Genomic DNA, 26,021 nt, shown 5'->3' with positions numbered 1-26,021 from the left:
ATGGGGTGGGGGCACTTGTGTAAGGCGATTATGGCCGAGACGGGGTGGGGGACTCGTGTCAGGCGATTATGGCGAGACGGGGTGGGGCACTTGTGTAAGGCGATTATGGCCGAGACTGAGTGGGGGCACTCATGCAAAGCGATTATGGCTGAGACAGGGTGGGGACCCGTGTCAGGCGATTATGGCGAGACGGGTGGGGGACTCGTGTCAGGCGATTATGGCAGAGACGGGGTGGGGCACTCGTGTAAGGCGATTATTGCGAGACGGGTGGGGCACTCGTGTAAGGCGATTATGGCGAGACTGGGTGGGGGCACTCGTGTAAGGCGATTATGGCCGAGACTTAGTGGGGGCACTCGTGCAAGGCGATTATGGCGAGACAGGGTGGGGGCACTTTTCTGTAAGGCGATTATGGCGAGACAGGGTGGGGGCACTTGTGCAAGGCGATTATGGCCGAGACGGGGTGGGGGCACTCGTGTAAGGCGATTATGGCCAAGACGGGGTGGGGCACTCGTGTAAGGCCATTATGGCCGAGACGGAGTGGGGGCACTTGTGTAAGGCGATTATGGCTGAGACGAGTGGGGCACTTGTGTGAGGCGATTATGGCCGAGACGGAGTGGGGGCACTTGTGCAAGGCGATTATGGCAGACAGGTGGGGGAACTCATGTAAAGCAATTATGGCCGAGACGGGGTGGGGGCACTTGAGTAAGGCGATTATGGCCAAGATGGGTGGGGGCACTTGTGTAAGGCGATTATGGCCAAGATGGGGTGGGGGCACTCGTGTAAGGCGATTTTGGCAGAGACGGGGTGGGGGCACTCAACCACTCATGTAAGGCGATTATGGCGAGACGGGTGGGGAACTTCGTGTAAAGCGATTATGGCGAGACGGGTGGGGGCACTCGTGTAAGGCGATTATGGCCGAGACGGGGTGGGGGCACTCGTGTAAGGCGATTATGGCCGAGACGGGGTGGGGGCACTTGAGTAAGGCGATTATGGCCGAGATGGGGTGGGGGCACTCGTGTAAGGCGATTATGGCCGAGACGGGGTGGGGGCACTTGTGTGAGGCGATTATGGCCAAGACGGGTGGGGGCACTTGTGTGAGACGATTATGGTCAAGACGGGGTGGGGGCACTCGTGTAAAGCGATTATGGCAGAGACGGGTTGGGTGTACTTGTGCGAGGCGATTATGGCGAGACGGGTGGGGCACTCGTGTAAGGTGATTATGGCCAAGACGGGGTGGGGGCACTCGTGTAAAGCGATTATGGCAGAGACGGGTTGGGTGTACTTGTGCGAGGCGATTATGGCCGAGACGGGGTGGGGGCACTCGTGTAAAGCGATTATGGCAGAGACGGGTTGGGTGTACTTGTGCGAGGCGATTATGGCCGAGACGGGGTGGGGCACTCGTGTAAGGTGATTATGGCCAAGACGGGGTGGGGGCACTCGTGTAAAGCGATTATGGCAGAGACGGGTTGGGTGTACTTGTGCGAGGCGATTATGGCTTTAGACGGGTGGGGCACCGTGTAAAGCGATTATGGCAGAGACGGGTTGGGTGTACTTGTGCGAGGCGATTATGGCCAAGACGGGGTGGGGGCACTTGTTTAAGGTGATTATGGCCAAGACGGGGTGGGGCACTCGTGTAAAGCGATTATGGCAGAGACGGGTTGGGTGCACTTGTTTAAGGCGATTATGGCCAAGACGGGGTGGGGGCACTCGTGTAAGGCGATTATGGCGGAGACGGGTGGGGACTTGTTTAAAGCGATTATGGCCAAGACGGGTGGGGGCACTCATGTAAGGCGATTATGGCAGAGACGGGTGGGGATTTCGTGTAAAGCAATTATGGCGAGATGGAGTGGGGCACACGTGTGAGGCGATTATTATGGTTTAGACGGATGGGGGCACTTGTGTAAGGCAATTATGGCCAAGATGGGGTGGGTGCACTCATGTAAGGCGATTATGGCGAGACTGGGTGGGTGCACTCGTGTAAGGCGATTATGGCGAGACGGGTGGGGGCACTTGTGTAAGGCGATTATGGCCAAGACGGGGTGGGGCACTCATGTAAGGCGATTATGGCCGAGACGGGGTGGGGGCACTCGTGGAAGGCGATTATAGCAAAGGCTGGGTGGGGAACTTGTTTAAGGCATGTCGACAGTGATTACCAGGATGGCTTTGATGGGGTGGGGGGAACTTGCTTGCGGCATGTCGACAGTGAAAACCAAGATCATGACAGAGATGGGGTGGGAGAACTTGTTTTAAGGTGTGTCGACAGTGATTACCAAGATGGCCGAGATGGGGTGGGGTTACTTGTTTTAAGGCGTGTCGACAGTGATTACCAAGATGGCTGAGATGGGGTGGGGAACTTGTTTAAGACATGTCGACAGTGATTACCAGGATGGCTGAGATGGGGTGGGGAACTTGTTTAAGACAAGAGCTACAATTGTTTAAGGTGCAAGTGGCAAGCCCAGATATGGCGTGATGTTGCTGCTACGGAAATATTTGAACCATTAATTGCATTCGGTATTCGCCATGTCTGTTTCTGGGAAAAAGAAAAAAAAAAAAAAACTTTTCCCGACCGACCGACCCAATTTTTAAAATCCATTCGAGGGCAAGCAAACAATTTTTGTTTTTGGCCTTATATTATAACATTTCTGTGAAAATAGATTTTATTTTCCATAAAATGTTGAGCTGAACAAGTGAGGTAAAGCATAGAAAATTGGAATTTACTACTAGTGCCCATGCATGTCACTCCCGCGGTTGTAATATGGTACGATCCTGTGCATACGTGTTCGACTAATATTTCCATCGTAATAATAAAATGCTGGTTCCATCATTTTATTCAAAATCTCTGATTTTGACAAAACTGCAGCACCGAAAGGCTTGATTTTTGCAGAGTATCTTTATTGACTAAAGTACATTACAATCGTGTAAAAACCAGAATTCTCCTCAGCAAATGTTATAATATGGCTTTAACAGTGAGATTTGCTCAATGGTAGGCCCTACTCTTCAATTTTTCTTGAATTTCTACTTTTTGCACAATTGCAATACCCTGTGAAAGAGCTGAAGTCCATGGTCCAAGATCGCGCCAGAATTGATATTTAAAAACTCAAAATAATGGACTATTCCAGTTGAAATTCGCACATGCCCCCTATGGAAGACGCGACCTTAATCTCCCACATAGGGTGTGCATTTCTAATGGGCGACTCCTGGTTGGAAAGAGTTATGTCGTATCTTCCTTCATAGATCATCTAAATACATCCATATAGGGGATGTATGGATTCCTACTGGAACTCCAAGTATTGGACGACACATAAAGCTTTCAAAATTTGGACAATTGTTGTCGGCATTTTGAACCCTTGACGACAGTCAGCAAATACCACAATCGTTAACATTTCCAATTGGCCTCCAAATTTAGTCCCCCTTCCTCCTTCCCCTATTAGTTAGTGGCCATGTGGGTAAATGGGGAGGGGGACAAAGTGAGATCAGGATAATTGACCATTTCAGGTTCTGCCTACCATTTCAGGTTCTGCCACTAGCACACTCTAGAAATCAGTTTTGCATACTAATAATCCTTGACATCATTTTTTATTATATGTGATGTGTCATGTCAAAAGGAGACACTTTTGGGCAGGTTACCCGGAGGGGGTTCTCCCTGGTTGAAGGTATACGGGGATGTGCCACGGTTTTGGGGTAGCTTTTCAGCAATTTTGGGATATCAATGGGTGGGTTTTCAGTGGAGACCAATGCACCCAATTGGGCGCTTTGGGGCAAAAGTGCCCCTAAAAGGACACAATTAGGGCAAATTTGGGTGCTTTTTGTGAAAAATTGGTATACTGATGGGTGGCAAAAACAGCAAAAAGTAGGTATAGAGAAATTCAGCATCCGAAAGTCTGCATGGCACATCCCCGTAATTTTTTTTCGAAGACAGGGTTGTGCCATCACATTTTTAGCCATTTGGTATATCAATGACCATATTTAGGCCAATTTTGTTACATGTACATGGATATCAAAAGTTTATTTTTATTATGGTGGTGGGTCCAATTTGTTGTAAAATATGGATGCCCCCTTTCAAATTCTCACCCCTACCCAAACCAAAATATATGAAATTTTAGCAAGTTTACCTTAAAGGAGTATTTCGTGATCCTAACATCCTCTATTTATGTCATTTTTCATTAGATATCCACGAAAAAAACATATTCCCAAAATTTCAGTTGATTCCGATTTTGCGTTCGCGAGTTATGCGTGATTTAGTGTATTACACTGCTCCATAGACAATGCGTTGTAATTTGAAATTCAAATTTCACGATATCTTTGCTAAACGAATTAATCTGCAAGAAATATTTTGTACATAAACATTATGTAGCCAGAGGTTTTCAGTGATATAAAATCTCAACTTTTTTTGAGAAAAGTGGGGGGATGGGGCTGTGGATCACGAAATGCCCCTTTAATTGAGACATATAGCTGCTACCACAAAACACAAATAAAGTCGGAAAATGAAGATTTGGAGAAATGTCCGAATTTTTTTTTGCTCTTTGGTCAAAAATGGTCGAAATTAGCCCATTTGCGAGCATAGCGCAGAGTAAAAAATTAGGTTCTTGGTCAAAAAAATTTGGAAAAGGTCCACTTATTCAAAATTAGCCCCTCCCCCAATAAATCCTACACCCCTGTCTAAGATGCTTTGTTTTCTGTTAAATTTTGGCACAATGAAACAACATCTCATAGCTTCAACTTCTCTTATAAAATTTTTTCACTGGTAGCCATTTTTTGTCTCTTGTGTTAAATTGTATATAACTTATGTGTAAACTTATTTTGAGGTTTGCTGAGTAGGGGGCACTGCGCCTTTTGGCGACAGTGCTTTCCTGTGCTTTTCAGTGCTCCCTGGGAGCTCAGGAGGCCTCCTTTGTGTTTTTTTTTTTCTCTGCTTTTGATGTTTGTTGCCAAATGAATAAAATAAAAAAATAAAATAAATAATGCCTTGGTGACTTTGTGCATGTTTTGTGTCAGTGAGTCTCAATTTTCAACAGCAAACATTTTTCAAAGTTAATTTTGTTGGGTTTGTATTGTTTGAAATCCCAGTTGCACAATCCTAACCCAATGCTAATGGGTTATCCATTTAAGGTGGTTATGGAGGCATTATAAAAGTGCTCTAAGCATGTTTTAAACAGATTAATTGAGTAGAGCAAAGTACACTGATCAATATGCCTTTTGTTTGGAGTAAATCGGACATACGGTTTTCAAAATATATCAATTTATATTGTCTTTGTTTCTTGTTGTTTTTATCAATAATCAATCAAGTTAATGAGCTAAAATGACTGGAGAAGCTCATTAACATAATTTTTGCCAATATTTTGCTAAAAATCCATGCATCAATGTTCAGGGTACTTTTATTTTGCATACTTTTGCCCTGAAACTTAGTCAAAGTGTTTATAATATGTCTAATGTATTATATAGTGAAGCCGCCCCCTAATTTGCATATTTGCATAATTAGCATTTATGCAAATTAGCTCATTAACTATATTGATTATTGACAAGAACAATAGGATACAAAGGAAATATAAATTGATGTATTATGAAAACCGTATGTCCGATTTACTCCAAACAAAAGGCATATTGATCAGTGTACTTTACCCTACTCAATCTGTTTAAAACATGCTCAAAGCATTTCTAATTTCTAGAAAATGCATCCAATACCACCTTAAAATTCACACTACCCGGCCCCTGTGGTAGATTTAGCCGACACCTTCCACAGAGGGAGTATGAGTTTTGATTTAGGCAAATTGGCTAACTTCCATTTGAAACTCATTCCAGTTGTGGAAGATCTAGGTAAAGCCTTAATACAGAGCCAGTATGGGTTTCCGTTTTCCCCCTTAAAAACCCAAAATTACATTTCCACTTTTCGTTAAAAATTTGTGCAAAATTTCTTGATTTTGCCCCCCCCCCCATTCCCCCAAAAGTGCTGGCCATGCCAATGATGGGTTTCTAAATGATTAACCCCGACCCATTCAGTAGCGTAGCATCATAGGGGCATGGGGAACATGCCCCAATCGATCTGAAATTTTTAAAAATCCCGTAGGAAAATGCCTTGTCCCCCCCATCAGACTCGGTGCCCCCCAATCATGGTTGGTGCCCCCCCCAATGTGATGACCCACACTACGCCACTGGACCCATTACATTTGAAAAACATACTCCCCCTGTGGAAGATACTTTCAAAATATTCCACAGGGGGAGGGTAAATTTCAACCAGAATAACCCATCCTATACATACCATCTATAGCAAATACGTCCAAGTCAATAATGCATGTTGCAACGATACTCTGCTCCAAATTCCAAGCCGCCGCATCGGCATCGTACGAATAAATAACGACTGGTTGGTTGCAATCGGACACACCAAATCGACTGACGCTCTTCTCATTAGCGATTGCCACACTGGCGACATCATTGGCAACAAATGAAATCACGTCACTCGCGTACTGCGTTTCTATCTTGGTACTGGTCGCACTTGTTTGGAACTGTAATCAACAAAACCCGATTGTTTAGAGGTTAATAACTGTGCATCGGTTATTTGGAGGGCATTGTGAAAAATCCATTTCATGCAAACATTTCGAACCGAGGAATATATTCGGTTTCATCTCTTCAACACACAATTTTTCTCAAAAAAAACAATTTTTACCTTTTGCCTTTCCAAAAATCGATCAGGCTAATAACAAAAGTGTGAATCACAATCTGTGCAATTATGGTAGCACACACAATCCAAATACGGTGGCCAGCGCTCTCGCCATGTGTTCGACGCACAATACGGCGCGTGCAGAGGTTACTAATATTTACGCCGATGGTCCACTGTTGACCGCGTTCACGTTTTGGCAAATAAATAAAAATAATTGGATCGCATGTATCATGTATATTAATAATGAGGTTATCCAAGTCCACTTTTCAAAATCAGCCCCCCCCAAAAAAAATAAATCCTCTTCTGAACAATGGTGGCTTATAAAACTGAGTAGTTAACTTTTGTGCTAGGAGTATATATTGTTGAATCTTCAATCACATTGGCTATTCCAGTTGAAATCCAAACACTATGGAATACATGACCTTATTAAATCTTCACAGGGAGTGTGCATTTCAAATGGAGTTACCTGAATGGGTGGCTCCATTTGAAATCTACAACCCCTTTGTGGGAGATTAAGATCATATCTTCTATAGGGGGTGTATGGATTTCAACTAGAATAGCCTAAATTTTCAGGTCAGTTTGTGTTTACCACACGAACTGTAAGGCGTGATATCTTAAGGCATGATCACACAGGAGCTTACCTCCGTGTTACCGTAATACGGAGGTAGTGCAAGGTCATAACTTAACAGATACTTGTGCACACGGTCCTTCCTCATGGTCTTTATGTTGCTCGCTACTTGTAAGGTATCTTACATGTAAAATCGTCACTTGTAACTTGCATGTAGCTACATGCGAGTGCGTTTAGACAGGCACTACATACAAGTTTACATTTGAATGTAGTTACAAGCGGCTTTACAAGCGATCGTCTGAAAAAGCCTAATATTTTTTGATTTGAACTGTTGGGAGCAGTTTTGTGGTTTATTCACAATTACACTCACTGGCAGACTTTAAGGGATCTAAAATGAGCGTTTATTGCATTTCGACAGTATTTTTTGTGGGACATGAGAGCACCTCAGACCTATCGAATTGCATTCTGAATCTGAAGCATGTCTTTCTGATATCAAATAATTTTCATTTTTGAAAATCACAATATAAGCGCGTGAAAGTCGATTCCGAGTTTATCGTCCCCGCCCAGCGTCACTTTTTGGAAACCAAAACACCGCGTCAAATTGTCAAAAATGCCAAAATAATTCATTATTTTCAAAGTATCGGTGTTTTCACCAGTTTTAGCAATTGAAACATATATTTTTGTTTGTAAAACATATAAATTCATAACTTGGAAGCAAAACCAGGCTCTTTTCTAACTTTTCTAGTCCCTACCCATATAAAAACCTATTTATAAATAACATGAATGAGTGTGGCTTTAAATCAACATGCATTTTAGGTCAATAATGAAATCTGATGAAATAATGAAAAATGAAAAATGAAAAAGTCACCTCACCAACCCGGGAAAAAAAAGGGACGATAAACTCGGAATCGACTTTCATTGGCCTAATACAAATTTTATGACAAATTATAAAAATTTGATATTTTTCAAATTTTTGATATATAACAGTCCTCAAATTAAATATCAAAATATCAATTTTAATGATTTGCCATAAAATGTGTATTAAATTGCTAATTTCAAAAATCTAAATTATTTGATATCAGAATGACATTCTTCATATTCAGAATGCAATTCGATATGTCTGATGTGCTCCAATGTCCCACAATAAATACTGTCCAAACGTTCATACCCCAGCCCTTAAGCCTACGAGTAAACAATATTTTCGCTGGCTTTTAAATTTGCATATCTGAAATTATTCAACAAAAGCGTGAAAATAAAATTTACCGATATACAGGACATTATAGCTTGTGGACCCTGGTACTTTGAACCCATTAAATAGAACCACAGTAATTGTTACTGTGTGTACAGGCCTATATATCATTTTTGATTCAAAAAACTTCTTTAAATTATTACAAAAGAAAATCCAGACATTTAAGCAACAACATGAGACTAGCAACTGATTCCAGGGGCATCTACAGATACTGTTTGTTAGATCAACGACTTGATCATTTGGATAAATCAGGTGAGACTATAGCATTTACAGTAGGCCTTTATTACCTTAAAAATTGTTTGATTGGTGTAACATAAAAAAACTAGGGCACATAGGTTGAGATTTTTTTTTTTACTTTTAAAGCTGTAAATTGCATTTGATAAAGGCCTTGGAACTTTTCTTTTTTTTTAAATTTGATGTTTAATTTATTTATTTTGTGTCTAATTTTAGGGTCGGGCCAAATTTTAGGGTCGGTTGGGTTACGCCAATCAAACAAATTTCTATTTTTAGGCCTTATGTGGCACTGCATGCACTGGCTGTATGGGGTATGTGTGGCGGTTAAGACAATGTATCATTTCACAACACCTCTCCAGCAGTGCACAAGTTCAATAAGTATAGAAAACTCAAATTTGTTGCAATTTTCAGCTATAGCCTGAAATTTAAGCAAAATTATTTTCCCATGACTCACAAATTTGTATCAGTTCAACACCCAAAAAAAATCAGTTCCCAAGACTCCGAATTTGGCATTTCTCACCCCTATATGTGACCGTTCACGGTGAATGAGCCGTAAATTCCTACCCCGGTCAATTTTGTTTGAAAAATAAACATCAAACTTAAAAATGGTATATCATTTGACTTCAAACGATATCCAGAAGCGGGGTTATGGTTTGTTAAACTTTGCTCCTTCAACAAAATTATAGCTTTTTACGTTTTTACATGTGTCTCTTTTTCCACATTGCTGGCAATAAATATCAAACAGTCATAATTGGCGGTCATTTCAAATCATCCCCAAGTCAACGAGGTTTAAGAAAGCTCTCTCATTGTTAATTGTTGGTTATGCATACCTGTACAAAATACAATGCCTGGTAACCCACCACTTGAACAGGATTTAGCAAAAGCAAACAAAGACCAGAGCTATTAAAAGTTCTATAGCCATCTAAGGTAGAAGCTTATTATCCACTTCAACAATAGGATTATTGATTAGTTTTCGACTATCAAAATGAGACAGATGTCGGGCCAGCTTAAGTTACCGATGAATACGACTTTCGTACACATTTTACACCGTAACTCAGAATACAATTTAGGCAATTTAGGGAATTTACGGCTCATTTGTGCTGCCGGGTCACATATGCTAATATGAAAGTTGAAACCCACTCATCCCCACCCAAGGGGCACAGGGTCAGTGCCACCCATCCCCACCCCAGGGGCACATGGACATCACATACATGTACTGGGGGACTTGGGTAAATTTTTCAGAATGCTCGCTACTGATTATATAATATTCAGTCATTATGACAGTGCGTAGCCAATGTGGGTGGGGGAGAAGTCTTGTGAGAATTCTGGTCTACCCTCCTCTGTTTGGGATGCTGGCAGCCCTGATATTAAAGATTTAGCTAATTTTTGACAATTTTCATCACATTTTGCACCCTTGAAACTTGCCTTGCTAAACCCCACCCACTCCCCTTAAAAGCATGCGTGTTCAAACTTGTTGCATTTTTACTATTCCTTCTAGGGCGTACACCTTTATGGACTCTACATAAGCAAACACAATTCTTGGTCCTAGATTCCAGAAAAAATCCACAGAAATTCATCTACTCTGCAAAAACCACTGCCTTTGTATGCGGTACTTAGAATTGAACCCCAACCTGCATACTGGAAGCAAACCACAAGACCACTGAGTATCAAAGTCTGGCCTGGCTATGTCGGGAGGACATCTTTTATCAGAGATATTGAATATGTTGAACCTTGCACTGGTGAACTTGTTGCAACAGGACTTCTGCATGCTGTGAAAATTGACTTGAACACAAGACGACCAGCCCAGATAGAGCCACAAGAAATAGATCGCAGAGGGATTACGCGAGACACACCACCCAAGAATTTTGTCTCATCTCCAAAACCAGCGAATGCATTCCAGTATGATGCAATTGTTTTATCCAGCTTAAACGGATCAAAATCAACATTTGAACACCGCTGGTTACATCAAGCATTTTATGGATGCTGGAAGTCGCACCATAAACGATGGAAAACTGACGTTCTTCAAAAGAGACCTTGTGTACTACAATATTGCAAAATTATCCGTCACCTTCACGGTGAAGCGCTTACGGATGATCAGCTGCAAATTGCATGCTGGGAAGATTCTAATGATGCAAAGTTGTTGAATTTTGAAATGTTGAATAGGTCAAAGGTTATCAGCCAGTGTCAAGTAAAATTTGCCGACCATGGTGAACAGAGTTTATCAAAGCTCTGATCTTAAGTTGTTTGATATGCAATGTGTGTTGTAAGCAGGGCATACTGATTTAAATCCGGGACCCAAATAAAATTGGGGCACAGTGTATTTTACGAAAAATCATTCCGTACGGACCGTACCGTGCATGCACGGGCACAGTGACGCAATCAACCAATCCGCAGTTGGAAAATCGTTAACCCAATGACGTCATCGCTGCATTTTCATTGATAAAATTCAAAATCGTTCAAAAACAGGAGTTTTTAATTGCAAATACCGGTATTTAATTTTCGTGTGTATGAATGTCAATGTCTATCTCAAATTAACATCGTGTATATCGTAGTGTTGAATGCGCTGAAGCTTGTGAGGCGGGTCCGTTGCAAATTTGGCGGTTCTCTTGGTTTTTTTGTGACATTAAAATCCATCTTTCGCATGGCCGCTGTGTGTGTGTGTGGGAACGGGGGTAAGCTATGCACGCATGGATTCTGTTAATAACGACCTGCATGCATAAACTGTAGTACTGCTGACTGAGTGTACCAATCGTAGCAGAGTGGAAAATATACAATAAAGTTTAATAATGTTTAATCTCAAATACGTTATGGGGTAAATATAAGCATTTGAATAATTTAACAATAATTTGAACCTGAAAAATAAATGAACATGAAAGTTCATGAGTGATTTTTCAACATATTTGACTGTTGGATAAATATGGGTGCTGACTGCTGCAGCTTTGGAGCTAAGGCAATATCGCACATTACTTTGAAGTTGGTGGGTAAATTACACTGTGCGGGGTTGACCCAATCAAAATTCTCCCGCCCCAGTGGTATCAACTTGAATCACTGCATGACACCACATATCAAAACGTTAGGGTACCCTAAGCGTCATTACTCATTTTCTTATTTCATTCCATTAAACAGCCGCGAGTACCGTCCACTGACATCAACAAAAATCAAACATTTTCTCAAAACATTTGTATTACTAAAATCACAACTTTGAAATTGTTAGTCAAATATCACAGCCGTTATACCAAAACAATCATGATAATGTCCTGCAATTTATGATCGCATCGAAAATAATGTAGATGATATTGTTTACTCGCAAATAATTTTTATTCACCTCCACCTTTGTATTAAAAATGTTTTGTTTTCTGCCTGAGAAATCCATGTTTTTCAACTTTTCTATGATTTTCTACGTATTTTGACCATTTATCTCAAAGCGTTATAATGACATGGAACCATTGTATACCTGGTCGAGGTATCCAATTGAAGCTTGGGATGTTTCCAAGCTTATCATCTAAGAAAGAATCTGATTTGTCAAGTATCTCACTCGCAGGATCGCATACAGCGAAAAATCTGAAAGAAAATTGGTACGAGCAAAAACCCCAAATCACCTCTGCTTGAACTAGGTATATGGTCTTTCCGCACTATGTACAAAGGACGGGCAGTGAGCCGGTTCGTATGTCGAGGTTTCACCAAAGGTTAAAGATAGTAATCTGAGACTGCATTGAACTACACAGAGATCGCGTTTGACCTTGTGATCCTATAAGCAGTTTTGGAAAGAAGTTATAAGTCGCAGTTTGTAATGGGTCGATCTCTCACAGCTATAAACGTTTTGATATGATATAATAGGGGGCACTAATTAGGGAAGGGGCGCTAATGGAGTGTCACTATGATGATTTAAGTAAACCTCATGCTCTTGCTATATGGAATTTCAGAAGAGTGATGGTGCCAGGCTTTTTTTTTTTTTCGGGGGCAATTCATCTAATTTTGTGCAAAATTGCAGCAGAAAGTAAAAACATTTTGTAATTTTGGGTTTTTACAGGGTGGGGATGGGGGGGGGGGGGGCAAGAGTTCTGACTGGGATTCCCCATGCCCCTCCTGGCGCACCATGAATGTGTGCCAAAAATCATGTGCCCCCCCCCCCCCTCGGCTTGCCAAAAATTGCTTGCTCCCTTTTGGCTGGCCAAAAATGTTTTGCTCCCCAATTTTACCTTCCCCCAGGGCTCATAATTAAATCATGTGTCTCAAAGCTGCCGCACGCATTAGTAAAATCGTTAAATCATGCACGTAGTCCTCTTTGAAAATCAAGAAATTAATTTTTTATGGCTTTTTATTTTTTATTTTAAACAAAAAGGCAAAAATAAAACCCCAAATTCATATTTGATTTTTTTTTGCAAATTTTGGACATGAAAACAAAAAGAAGAATAGTATTTTGTAGCAGTGACTTTATTTGTCTACTATTCCAATATTTGCAACATTGGATAATTTTTGCACAAAATTCTTGTCCGAAATCCTAAACTAACGCATTAAAAAAAAAGCGCATTCCGCATTAGGTTTTCCATTTCTCACAAGCTTTAATTAAGATGGCCTAAGGGACCGTTCACAAACACTTGTAAGGGGGGCCTGATGCAAAAAGGGGGCCCTGAAAAATTTTGACCCTCCCAAGGGGGGGCCTGAAAAAAATGACCACAAATTTTCCTGGAAAATTTGAGTTTATATGCTTTTCTATGGGGTTGACCCATAATTTTCATGTCAAAAAGGGGGGCCCTGAAATTGTGAGGTCTGTAAAGGGGGGGGCCCCGAAAAATTTCCGCGATGAATTTTTTTTTTTTGCATCAGGCCCCCCTTACAAGTGTTTGTGAACGGTCCCTAATTGATGTGAAATTTCTGTAGCAATTAAAATAAATAGATTTTATCTTTATCTTTATATAACTTTTAAAATATTCAAATATTATGACTATAATAAACTGTGTACATAACTATTCGTCTTTTAATAACTGGCGTCTTGTTTGTCCTAGGCATTGGAATGAAATCCAATGAAATAGCAATTTTCTTTGTTTTACCTCATTTGTTTGGCTCAAAATTAAAAGGGGAAATAGGAATTCTTTATGCAAATCACACTGGCTTCAACCCCGGTGGGGTCACTCCCTGGCAGGGGGGACGCATAGGACCGTTACCACAAGCACAAATTACCCCCTTTTGCAGTCGATTTCAAGGACAAATCATGAAATTTTACCCACTTTTTTATTCCAAAACAAGGACAAAATGGTACTCTGAAACACCCCTATTTTTTAGATTCCGAGGACACATTTGCAATTTTGACCCTATTTCAACATTTCAAGAAAGGGATTTTTAGGCCTATGAATGTTTTTTTTTCAGTAATTAACAAGGGCATCACAGAATTCAAGTAGTACCCCTTGCATATAAATCAGAACCGAGAACAATATTGATCACGGGATGAGTACAAAGTAGGAAACCAAATTTATTCCTGTGATTTTTTATCTGGCCACGCAGGATCAGGAGAAAATAATAAGAACCCCTTTTTCAATTTCGCAGACATTTGTGCAATAAAACACCCCTATTTTTCCAATTTCACGGACAAGTTTTGTCCATGGACATGCCCTAAAAATGACCCCTTTTTCCTTGATTGGTAACGATCGTGCGGTCAGTATTGCAAGTTGAGTGACCCCACCGGGGCTTTAACTGGAACTCATCACCATTGCACCATTCACCATGTGATTTGGTGTAGTGTGCCCTTGAAGTCTGTTGAACCGGTTATCACAAGGTCAGTGTGTACAGCATAAATAGAAATTCCCGCTATGTGTAGCTATGTGTATATATGGACACTGCTGAGTTCATACACTATGAAGTATGAATGAAACAATTCCTGGGAAACAATTGGTATAAATGGTCTTTCAAGTGTGAACTTACTGTACATGTGTATAATACTGCATGCTTGAGCCTCTATTAAAAAACTTCTTGATAGCAATAGTGTATGTGTTAAAGATCCAGATATTTTGGCCTATATAGCTATATACAGATTATATGCGGGCTCAACATGAAATTCACAAGTGACTCCAGAGACATCTACACCTACTGTTTGGTGGATCAACGTCTTGATCATCTGGACAAAGCAGGTGAGTCATGACATAGGCCTACATCCCGGCCCCCGCACTCTGTGCATCCGCGGGTATTCATGCTCATCAAAAATTTTGCGAAATAAGGGGGCGTTTTCAGATTCTGTTCAAAATTCTGTTTTGTACACAATTAATGTAATGTACTACTACTAGGTGCTGTAGGCAACTGTTGCTTAATCATTACGATGTAGGTACATACAGTGGCAGCGCTACGGTGGGGGAAAGGGGGGGTATTACCCCCAATATCTATCTTTCCCCCAGTTTGCCCCCTCCAGCCCAAAATTACGTAAATTTCCGGCTTAGCTTTAATACCCTACCACATTTGGCCGTCGCCGAAGCTACCCTAGTTTTAGCCCTGCTACACCGACGGCGCGAAACTTGATGATAGGATTACATTGAATGACGTATGGATTAACTGAGTGCAATAAATGAATCACTTAATTCAGCAAATTAAATAAACGAACGAGAGAGATTCAAAACAACATTGTAGTAATTTAATTAATAATGCCACTATATAATGAAGAAGAGGAACATTAGTAAATTTTAAATTGAATTAATATTCATAATTATTGCTTTGCTTCCCATAATCAGCCAGGAATCATGCATAATGATCGGTTTCCATTCATTAATTATCTTATTTAAAGAAGAGTCATTAATTACCGTATAATATGTAAATTATGATGCACATGAGGAAGGTTACCGTTGTTGCAGGGCTACAGCGACTTCGCCGTTTGATAATCAATCAATTAATTAACGTTCTTAAACAATTAACTTTTATCAATATTCAGTCATTAATGTTATGCCCATGCGGAAGGTTATCGTTGTTGCAGGGCTACAGCGACATCGCCGTTTGATAATTAATGAATGAATTAACAAACAAACAAACAAACTTTATAAATATTCACCCATTAATGCGATGCCTATGAGGAAGGTTATCGTTGTTGCAGGGCTACAGCGACATCGCCGTGTGAACTTTGAACGACAATTTCTCAACAACCCTACTACCGATTTCCATTATTTTTGTACCAAATTTCTTCTTTTTAAAAGACCTTGCTAAGTATAGGCCCAAATGATAAAAAATTATCATGATTTTACGTCGTTCATAAAACGCACCTACCACTCACAAGCTTTACTTTACATTGACCGCGTTCTTACGTTCAATACAAATCTGAATAAAGATGGAAGATAACAGTTCTGTTTCATTCACAATGTTTTGTTGAACTTGTAAAAGAAATGTCTTATGATGCTTATTTTTTCACCTAATTAGTCGGGACTGTATGACCATTTTCTTCTTAATTAACTTTTCAGTGGTCACGGTCCTGTTTTTATTTATAAAAAACTGCAAAACTTGTATGAAATCACATAAACCAGTGTATACATCGTTCATAAAAGGCCCCAACCAGTGATAACCAGGTGGAAAAGTTCTGTTTCTTCTTAATTAACTTTTCAGTGGTCACGGTCCTGTTTTTATTTATAATATCTGGAAATTATGAAATCACATAAACCAGTGTATACGTCGTTCATAAAATGCCCCAACCAGTGACAACCAGGTGCAAACTAAGTTATGTGCATTATGCGCTTACCAATGACAACTTAACTTAATATTTCCTCTTGTCAACAAACAAGCAACTCCCCATTTCACATGTGCATCATATCATTCGCGGCGTCGCTGTAGCACAGCAACAGCGATACCTTCCTCCTCTTCATTACATTTATTTGATCAAGTCATTATAAAATACACAAAAAGTCTAGTTTTGCGCCGTCGCTGTAGCACAGCAACAACGATAGCTACGCGCCGTCGGTGTAGCCCAGAAAAATGTCTAGTTAGCGCCGTCGCTGTAGCACGGCAACAGCGATACCTACCTCCCCTACATTTATTTGGTGACATGACCAAATAAGGTATACCTCAGTGCCGTCAGTGTTATCATACGGAAATAGGTATACTTTCGCGCCGTCGGTTTAGCCCCTCAAAAATGTCTAGCTTCGCGCCGTCGCTGTAGCACGGCAACAGCGATACCTTCGCGCCGTCGGTGTAGCCCAGTAAAAGGGTATAGCTTCGCGCCGGCGCTGTAGCACGGCAACAGCGATACCTTCGCGCCGTCGGTGTTGCCTGTAAAAAGGGCTAGCTTTGTGCCGTCGCTGTAGCACAGCAACAGCGATACCTACCTCCCCTACATTCATTTGGTGACATGACCAAATAAGGTATACCTCAGTGCCGCCGGTGTTAGCATACAAATATAGGTATACCTTCGCGCCCTCGATTTAGCCCCTCGAAAAGTCTAGCTTTGCGCCGTCGCTGTAGCACGGCAACAACGACACCTTCGCGCTGTCGGTGTAGCCCATTGAAAATGTATAGCTGCGCGCCGGGGGTGAAGCACGGCAACAGCGATACCTTCGCGCCGTCGGTGTAGTCCTGTAAAAAGGTCTAGCTGTGCGCCGTCGCTGTAGCACGGCAACAACGATCGATACCTTCCTCCACCACACTCATTTGCTAATATGACAACTTTAACAATTAGGCCTACATAAGGTGCACCTTTACACCGTCGGTGTAACCTTTACGGAAATAGTTCCATCTTACCGCCGTCGGTGTAGGCCCCTCATAAAAGGTCTAGTTGTGTCGTCGCTGTAGCACGGCAACAGCGATATTTTTTGGCGTTGCTGTAGCACAGCAACAACGATACCTTCATTCACCATCACATCATTATTCAATATATGATACTTAACGTATTTACTCCATGAAATAAATGCTACTCATTCTTAATCAAACCACTCATTAACAATTAACATTCCTCTTATCAATATAACTTTAATCACTATTAACAATCATTTTAATTACTTACAACAACCCTCTTATCGCTCGCACTCATTGCACAGCCGCCATCGGCGCTGTGCATTGTTTTTACCGCGTTCTTCTTTCTTTCTTCTTTCTTATGTCAACATCATAATCAGCTATCGTAGCCACATGCTTTCAGGCATGTTGACCATACTTGGTCAGTATAACCGTTTGGTGGTGCCACAGATGTCACATGATCAACTTCCGGTCAAATGTCATCCACTTCCGGTCAATGGCGAAAACTTGGATTTTCACTAAAAATGCTACTCCTCACACATATTACATAGCACTGTGACGTCACTTGCACACATGCATCATCTATAGCCAGTGTCTTAAAGTTATACCACAAAATTGGAATCAAAGGTCATTAAGGGGTCACTTCGGTAAAAGTCTGAAAAATTTGTAAAAATATTCAAAAAATCACTGTCTTTACAAATTACATAGCAGAGAGTCGCCATTAGCACACATGCATCGCTACTATCTAGGGTCTTTAGGATGCCTACAGTTTTGGGGTCAAAGGTCATTAAGGGGTTACTTCTGGTCAAAAACCAAAATTATCAAAAATGTTTTACAAATTTTTATCTCAAAATATAAACAGACCAGAGTAATATAATCATCATACATGAATCAGTGTTACCTGATGTATGCATGGTATTTTTATTTTTGGGGTCAAAGGTCATTAAGGGGTCACTTCCTGTTTTTAGCTAAATAACTTCAATTTTTATCTCGACAACTAAACATGGTAGAATTTTTTAATTAAAATCGGAAGAATGCATTTTGTCGGTGTACAGTAGGGTGATTCACAAAAAATGAAATTGGTATTTTTCAACGGGACACCCCCTCATTTTGTTCATTTTGATAATAAAATCATACCTGCAAAATATGAAAAAAATTCAAAAAAGTTTAGGGGGTGCTACCGGTCAATGAACTTTTGTACACAAAGTCAATGGGATTTATGAGCCATTTTCTTTGCAACACAAAAAAGCCATGTTAATTTTCCCTGATTGTGCCAAAAATATTTGATCATAGTGTGAGTAATGTCCTTAAAATAAATGCTACAGAAAATTGTAAAAATGTTAACCCGCTTTCCAGAAAATTGCATTTTTGTGAAAACTGTTACATTTGGGGCAAGGCAGTTGCTGGAACAGCCAAAATATTATGGAAGGCCCTACTTGGCTAATATAAAGTTGTGTTTATGGGGCTCTAGTTATTTTTTTTTTTTTAAATGTAGGCCCCTATGTAGGTTTGTAACTGTAAATTATGTTATTCAAGTGTTGAATGCGTGTAGGTTTGTAATTTTATGTAAGTGTAGTGTAATGTTTAATGTGTAATCCAGTAGTAAATCATGTGTCTTAGCCACTTTAGCTCTTGTCACAAGTACCTTGCACAAGGTGTAGTTTTGAACTGGCCACTATCCAATAGCTTCCAATGTTGTGACCCCAATTTATATACATTTCTTTTCAACCATGGTGAATCTAATCCTTCCTGTGGTCATTCAATTCAAACAATACAAATCTTCATCAGGTATGGCCATAATGACCACCCCTGATACAGATGTATGGATTTTGATAGTTACTATTACATAAGATTTCAAACGCTGGTATCTCCATTGGGGTAAACTAATATGTGAAGAATTTTAATCTTTTTTTATCAACAGTTCAGTTCAATAAGGTATAAATTTGGGGTGCCTGGTGGGATTCCAGGGATATCCCAGGGTATTCTTTTCTTGAGCTACACTCCCTCTGTCACTTTTGAAACATTTTTTATTATTACAGTCAACTATGAACTTTAATTTGGTAAAACCCATGTTTTCACAAAGTTAGGTATATCATTGAACATTTACTTCAGTTTTGCAAGCCTGGTAGACTTTTTAGGCCCTGAAATAAGCGTTTGAAATTTTTGACAAAAATCCCATTGACTTTGTGTACAAAATTCCATTGACCGGTAGCACCCCCTAAATTTTTTTCATATTTTGCAGGTATAATTGTATTACCAAAATGAACAAAATGATCGAGGGGTGTCCCGTTGAAAAATACCAATTTCATTTTTTGTGAATCACCCTAGTGTACAGAAGGGTTTTTTTTTTCATTGAGGTCAAAGGTCATTAAGGGGTTCAAAAAGTCAATCATAAATTTTAAAAAAATCAAAATCCAAGTATAAGTTCCGATTAAGCTGAAATTCACCAGGAATATTCCTTATGACATCCTAAGCACTATGTAATATTTTTGCGGGGTCAAAGGTAATTAAGGGATCACTTCCGGTTCTCACAGATTCATTTGTCACTGCTGGCTGTGCATCCTCGCGGTCGCAGGCAAACGCAATCAGATCTCGTTATTATTATGTCATAATTATTAATTAACTACCATCGCCCACTAATCCATCATAATAAATTAGACTTATATAATCATTCATAACCAATTACAATCGGCCTCTTATACGTCGCACTAATTATAATTATATCATGCTTATTAACATCATCTTTTGATGCGTTCATCATTATTACTTGAGTACATTAAAATCTATTACGCATAATTAATACTTCTAAGCCATTATATAATGCAATCTAGTTATTTCATTATGCTTAAATTAAATTCAAATGACATTACTACTATCTAGAAGTAACCACAATAATTTAATCGTACTAACACTTATTACCTTGATGAATGCAAACTTCATTAAGTCAAACGCCGACATACTTTATTATAAACCTGGCTCATATACCTCTAACTTAATTTAAATCTATCCCATTAATAAGTAATTCGTGGCGCCGTCGATGTGGTAGGGTATTCTAAAGGTACTCCAAATTTCCACTTCTTGCAGCAATTTTGTCGATTCCCCGAAATTCACTTTGCCCCCCACCCCCAGAAAAAAAATTTCCTGGTGCCACCACTGGGTACATGGCGTGTGGGACGGTGGATATACGCATCATAGGACCACAACTGAATGAGTGTTTGCATTGGCGATATCAGAGCTGGTAGTAAATTACCATTTTTCTGCCTTCCCTCAGTTGTTTGGCTCAAAATTAAAAGGGGAGATATCTGACAGTAAAAGGTAACATTTTATGGAAAAGAAGTACTCATCTATTTTTATGCCACTGTTACAATATGGCTTTGAGACCCCCATTTCACAAGACCCTATGCACATGATGCAGGTGACGTATAGCACTCCGGTCAGTTCTTTAAAAAAAAACGGGCAGACGGACCTTTCAAGTAGGGTCGGTCAGTCAGGTTTTTCCCCTTTTTTTTCTTAATTAATATGCCAATGTACCATACATAAATGTGCTGATTGTATGTGTTTAGAACAATGCTAGCTGCTCGTAGCTTTAAAATGGGCTATATTCCAGATAAAATGGGATTACCTGAATCGGTCACTCCATTTGAAATTTACACCCCCCTGTAGGAGATTAAGGCCGGTCTATATGCATGGGGTTGTATGGATTTCAACTGGAATAGCCCAAAGATAGCATGTATAATAAAACTTGATGCATTTTTAGCGTTCCCAGTATATTGGTATTGGTAAAAATACCAATATTTTCCACCTAATTAAATATTCCACACACAAAACAAATAATATCAATGCAAAATTATTTTGAAACATGCTTGCCATCTGTGGCATTGTCTTTTTTAAAGACAGTTCTTAATTGTTACTCTTCCTCCTAGGGCATACACCTTTATGGACGCTACAGAAGCAGATGCAATTCTTGGTCCTAGTTTCCAGAAAAAATCCACAGAAAATAGTCTACTCTGAAAACAAAACCACTGCCTTTGTACGATACTTAGAATTGAACCCCCAACCTGCATACTGGAAGCGAACCACAAGACCACTGAGTATCAAAGTCTGGCCTGGCTATGTTGGGAGGACATCTTACATCCGAGACATTGAATATGTTGAACCAGACACTGGTGAACTTGTCGCAACAGGATTTTTACATCTTGTGAAAATTGATTTAAAAACAAGACGACCAGCCCAGATAAAACCAAGTGAAATAGATCGCAGAGGGATTACGCGAGATGCACCGCCTAAGAATTTTGTCTCGTCTCCAAAACCAGCGAGCGCATTCCTATACCATGCAATTGTCTTATCCAGCGATACAGATAGAAATCAACATTTGAACATGGCAAGTTATATCAAGCATTTTATGGATGCTGGAAGTCACGCTGCAAACAACGGGAAATTGACATCCTTTAAAAGAGACCTTGTGTACTACGATGTTACAAAATTATCCATCACTTTCACCGGTGAAGCACTTGTAGATGATCAGCTACAAATTGCATGCTGGGAAGATTCTAATGATTCAAAATTGTTGAATTTTGAAATGTTGAATAGGTCAAAGGTTATCAGCCAGTGTCAAGTTAAATTTGCTGACCACAGCTCGGAAGTTCGTGGTGAACATAGAAGCCTATCAAAGCTATGAACGCTTAAAGCTATAATATAATGGTTTTGGTCAAATTTTAAAGCCCCCCAAAAATACGAGCATGGGCACATCAAAAAATGTTAGTGGGTATTTGAGGTGGTGGGTCTTTGGGAGCTGATGACGGCGTGCCAGTAAAAGGGGGTCTTTTGGAGCTGCGAACAAGTAAAATGGGTCTTTTGAATCTAGGGTCTTTCTTGGCTTTTTGGTTGAAAATCGCCTGAAAACCAGAAATACAAGAAATGAGCAATTTTTTTTTTTTTTTGAGCCGAAATTTCAAAATCTGCGAAATCCAAAAAGGGGGGGGGGTCTTTCCGGTGGAGCATACCAGTATGGTTATTTATGTTAAGGGGCGATCAACCTTCAAAGCGAATAAAAACAGCGGTCTCTCACCATGTGATATTCAAATTTCCTGGGCACCCAAATTGCCTGTGGCAATGACATCCCAGTAACACAATGAAATTGAAGGCGGACGACAACTGAGCACAATAAACAATGACCGGCAATTTCGGTTCAGGGATTTTGAATATCGCGTGTTGAGAGCCAGTTGTTTTTATTTGTTTTTATGGTCACTCATCATCATCATTCATCAGTCGGCTGCGCGAGCTTTCTCCAACTATTGCGATCTTGGGCAAGCGAAACAATTTTGTTTGGCTGCAGCATCCCTTCAGTATCTCCCAGGAGGTGCTGGACATACTGTAGTACAGTGTACGCGACCGTCCCGGTTTCCTCATCCCATGTGGTGGAATATAAAGGGCATATTCTTTCACAGGCTCGTCATCTTCAAGACGCAGTATATGGCCGTGAAATTGGTGCATCTTGACTCTGGCTACCAGTCGATATGAGTTTATGGTTTTTATGGTCAATATGAGTGTTTTAAATAAAATCATGTGATTCATGCTTGATAATTGTTTTTCTAACATATAGGCCCCGATGGGTTCAGTCTTCACTGACAATGTGTACGCATGATGGTTCCAATTAGGGGTACTTTTCAAGAAACGTCCGCGGAATTTTCGAGGACAAAATTGTTCGCGATTGTCCAAATTAGGGGTGTTTTGGAGCAAAATTGTCCTTGACATGAAAAATAGGGTGTATTTCTAGGACTTTCGTCGCGTTTTACCGCTATAGTTTTCGTTATTGTCCTCATTTCCCGTGAAATAGGGTGAAAATTCAAAAGCGCCCTTGAAATGGTAAAAATAGGGGTATTTATTTCGGAAAAATGTCCTTGATTCCTCGTGATAAGGGGGTTAAATGAAAATGCATCCTCAAAATGAAAAAAATAGGGAGGTATTTGGGGGCAAATTGTCCTTGATTTCGTGCAAAATAGGGGGTAAAATTGCTGCAAATGTCCTCAATTCCCCGTGAAATAGGGGTCATTTTCAAATCCTGGAACGGTCATACGTCCTACCTTTAAATACAAAGTGAACCCACCGGGATATAGGCCTGAGGCATATAAATGTTGTGATTGCCGGAGTGTTCCTTATACCAAATAAATACTTCTTGAATGAATATTTGACATAATGTACAAGTGTATGAATTGGCCATAAAGGTTGAGTGTACTATACGGTACCCTAATTTATATGATAAGAGATAAATGGTGATACTTTGAACTCCTATGCACACAGCTGACCTGCTTTTGCCTAATCATGGTGGCCCTTGAACATGTCTAAAACAAAACCCGGCTAGGAAGTTACACAGGTTTGCTTTAAACATGTTCAGGGGCCAATAACACAAAGGTGGTCTTTCCGGGACACTATTTTGTTCTTCTAAAGAGAACTGGCAATCTAAGAAAATTATACACTTTGAGCCAACTCCAGCAACATGACGCTGAAAAGAGATTCCAGAGGCATCTACATATACTACTTTATAAATCAACGAATTGATCATTTGGATAAATCTGGTATGTAGTAACGAGTATAAAGTTCAGTGCTGACAATAATCCAGTCCTTCTACAAAGGGAGTATGAATTTCAAATTGAGTTGCCTGAATGGGTGCTTCCATTTGAAATCTACACCCAATGTGTGGGATATCATGGTATTTAAAATCTATGGGATATGGGTGTACATGGTGTATGGATTTTAATGGAAATAACCAAACTGAAAATTGACATTGACAAAATCCAAAATAAGTTTGTAAAAAAACGGGTCCTAGATATTTTTTATTAATAAAAAAACTTTTACCCAATAATTTTTTTTTGTTACACGTTTTCTTTAAATTGGATTTTCTCCAAAAATGAGAAATTTTTGCCCAAATTTGTCCTCACAGATGAATTCATCAAGTCTTTGCCATTCTAAATATGTATACTATATAAAAGTATTGCAATTTAGCAGTTACGAGGCCCAAAAGTTTTAGCAGAGAGTTATACTGCCTCTAGGTATCTTCACTGTGCAGTTGAAAATTAAGCAATAAAATGAAACGTATTACAGCATTTTATTTTTCAGGTCGTACATCTTTATGGACCTTAGACCAACTCAGACAATTCTATAATCCTTCAGAAGCAAAGCCACCGGTTTCTGACAACAAAATGACTGGTTTTGTGCGCTACTTGGAGTTGCACCCACAACCTGCGTACTGGAAACAAAGCATTAGACCAATCAGGATCAAGAGATGGATTAGCTATGTAGGGAGGACATCTTTCATCCAAGATCTACACTATATTGACCCGGTTACCGGAGAACTTTTGGTAACAGGACTTCATCATGGTGTCAAAATTGATTTCAAAACAAGACGACCCGCTCAACTGGAACCAAATGAAATAGATCGCAGAGGGATCACGCGAGACGCACCACCTAAGAATTTTGTCTCGTCTCCACAACCAGCGAGCGCATTCCTATACCATGCAATTGTCTTATCCAGCGATACAGATAGAAATCAACATTTGAACACAGCAAGTTACATCAAGCATTTTATGGATGCTGGAAGTCACGCCGCAAACAACGGGAAATTGACGTCCTTCAGAAGAGACCTTGTTTACTACGATGTTACAAAATTATCTATCATCTTCATCGGTGAAGCGTTAATAGATGATCAGCTGCAAATTGCATGCTGGGAAGATTCTAATGATGCAAAGTTGTTGAATTTTGAAATGTTGAATAGGTCAAAGGTTATCAGTCAGTGTCAAGTTAAATTAGCTGATTGTAGCTTTTGTGGTGAACGCAAGAGTCTAGCAAAGCTCTGATTACTATGTATATACCTGTCCATTAAAACTGCTATGTGCACATGGCCATTTATGATAATATTTTATGACCACTTCTAGGGCGCCCTCAATTTAAGGCAATTTATAGTGCATTGGTGACAGGTAAGATATGTTTATTATAGGGGCTAAGACTACAACTACTGCAACTCAAGGCAAGTAGTTATTTATTTATTGATTAAATATTGGTTTTCCCTCATTTTTGACTGTAACTCCACAACTGTTGTCTGTGCTGAAATAAAATTTCTAGTGCAGTGAGTAGTTGTAGTCCTTGCCCCTATAATATAGCCTACATATCTTACTTGTCACCAATGCGCTACAATTTTTGAGAAAAATTCAAAAATAGGCACAACATTGGCCAGGGGTGTAGTACCCCCTTAAATTGAGGGTTCCCTACATATATAAAAGCGGCTGTCATGCATAGGGAGTAAACAGCTGTGTGCAAATTATACCTGATAGCTAATTATGCAATTCATTGGTACTTGGTGATCAAATGGGTCTTCTTTTGGAGGGGAAGCATTTTCACTTAAAGGGGCGTTTCGTGATCCACAGCCTCATCCCCCCACTTTTCCCAAAAAAAGTTGAGATTTTTACACCACTGGATACCTCTGGCTACATAATGTTTATGTACCAAATATTTCTTGCAGATTAATTAGTTTAGCAAAAATATCGCAAATTTGAATTTCGTTCTGGTGCACCAGAGCGAAATTACAACACATTGTCTATGGAGCAGTGTAATACACATAATCATGC

At 40.0% G+C, this 26,021-nt stretch overlaps 2 protein-coding genes across 2 annotated transcripts in view; one reads left to right on the top strand and one right to left on the bottom strand.

Annotated features, from left to right (window-relative positions):
- Positions 1–26,021, bottom strand: part of LOC140139294 (uncharacterized) — a 112,022-nt gene that overhangs the window by 381 nt on the left and 85,620 nt on the right. The window contains exon 35 of the mRNA XM_072161073.1: positions 6,257–6,500. Within this exon, the coding sequence (XP_072017174.1) occupies positions 6,257–6,500 (244 nt within the window). The remainder of the gene's footprint in view (positions 1–6,256; positions 6,501–26,021) is intronic.
- Positions 14,466–22,971, top strand: LOC140139547 (uncharacterized). Its single transcript, XM_072161264.1, has 2 exons — positions 14,466–14,831; positions 21,324–22,971. Exons 1-2 carry the CDS (start codon positions 14,753–14,755, stop codon positions 22,076–22,078), a joined length of 834 nt encoding a protein of 277 aa, XP_072017365.1. The 5' UTR covers positions 14,466–14,752; the 3' UTR covers positions 22,079–22,971.

The sequence above is a fragment of the Amphiura filiformis genome, chromosome 18 (assembly GCF_039555335.1).
Source record: "Amphiura filiformis chromosome 18, Afil_fr2py, whole genome shotgun sequence".
NCBI classification, from domain to species: Eukaryota; Metazoa; Echinodermata; class Ophiuroidea; order Amphilepidida; family Amphiuridae; genus Amphiura; species Amphiura filiformis.
The sequence above is the reverse complement of the archived record's forward strand: the minus strand, read 5'-3'. Positions and strand labels throughout refer to the sequence as shown.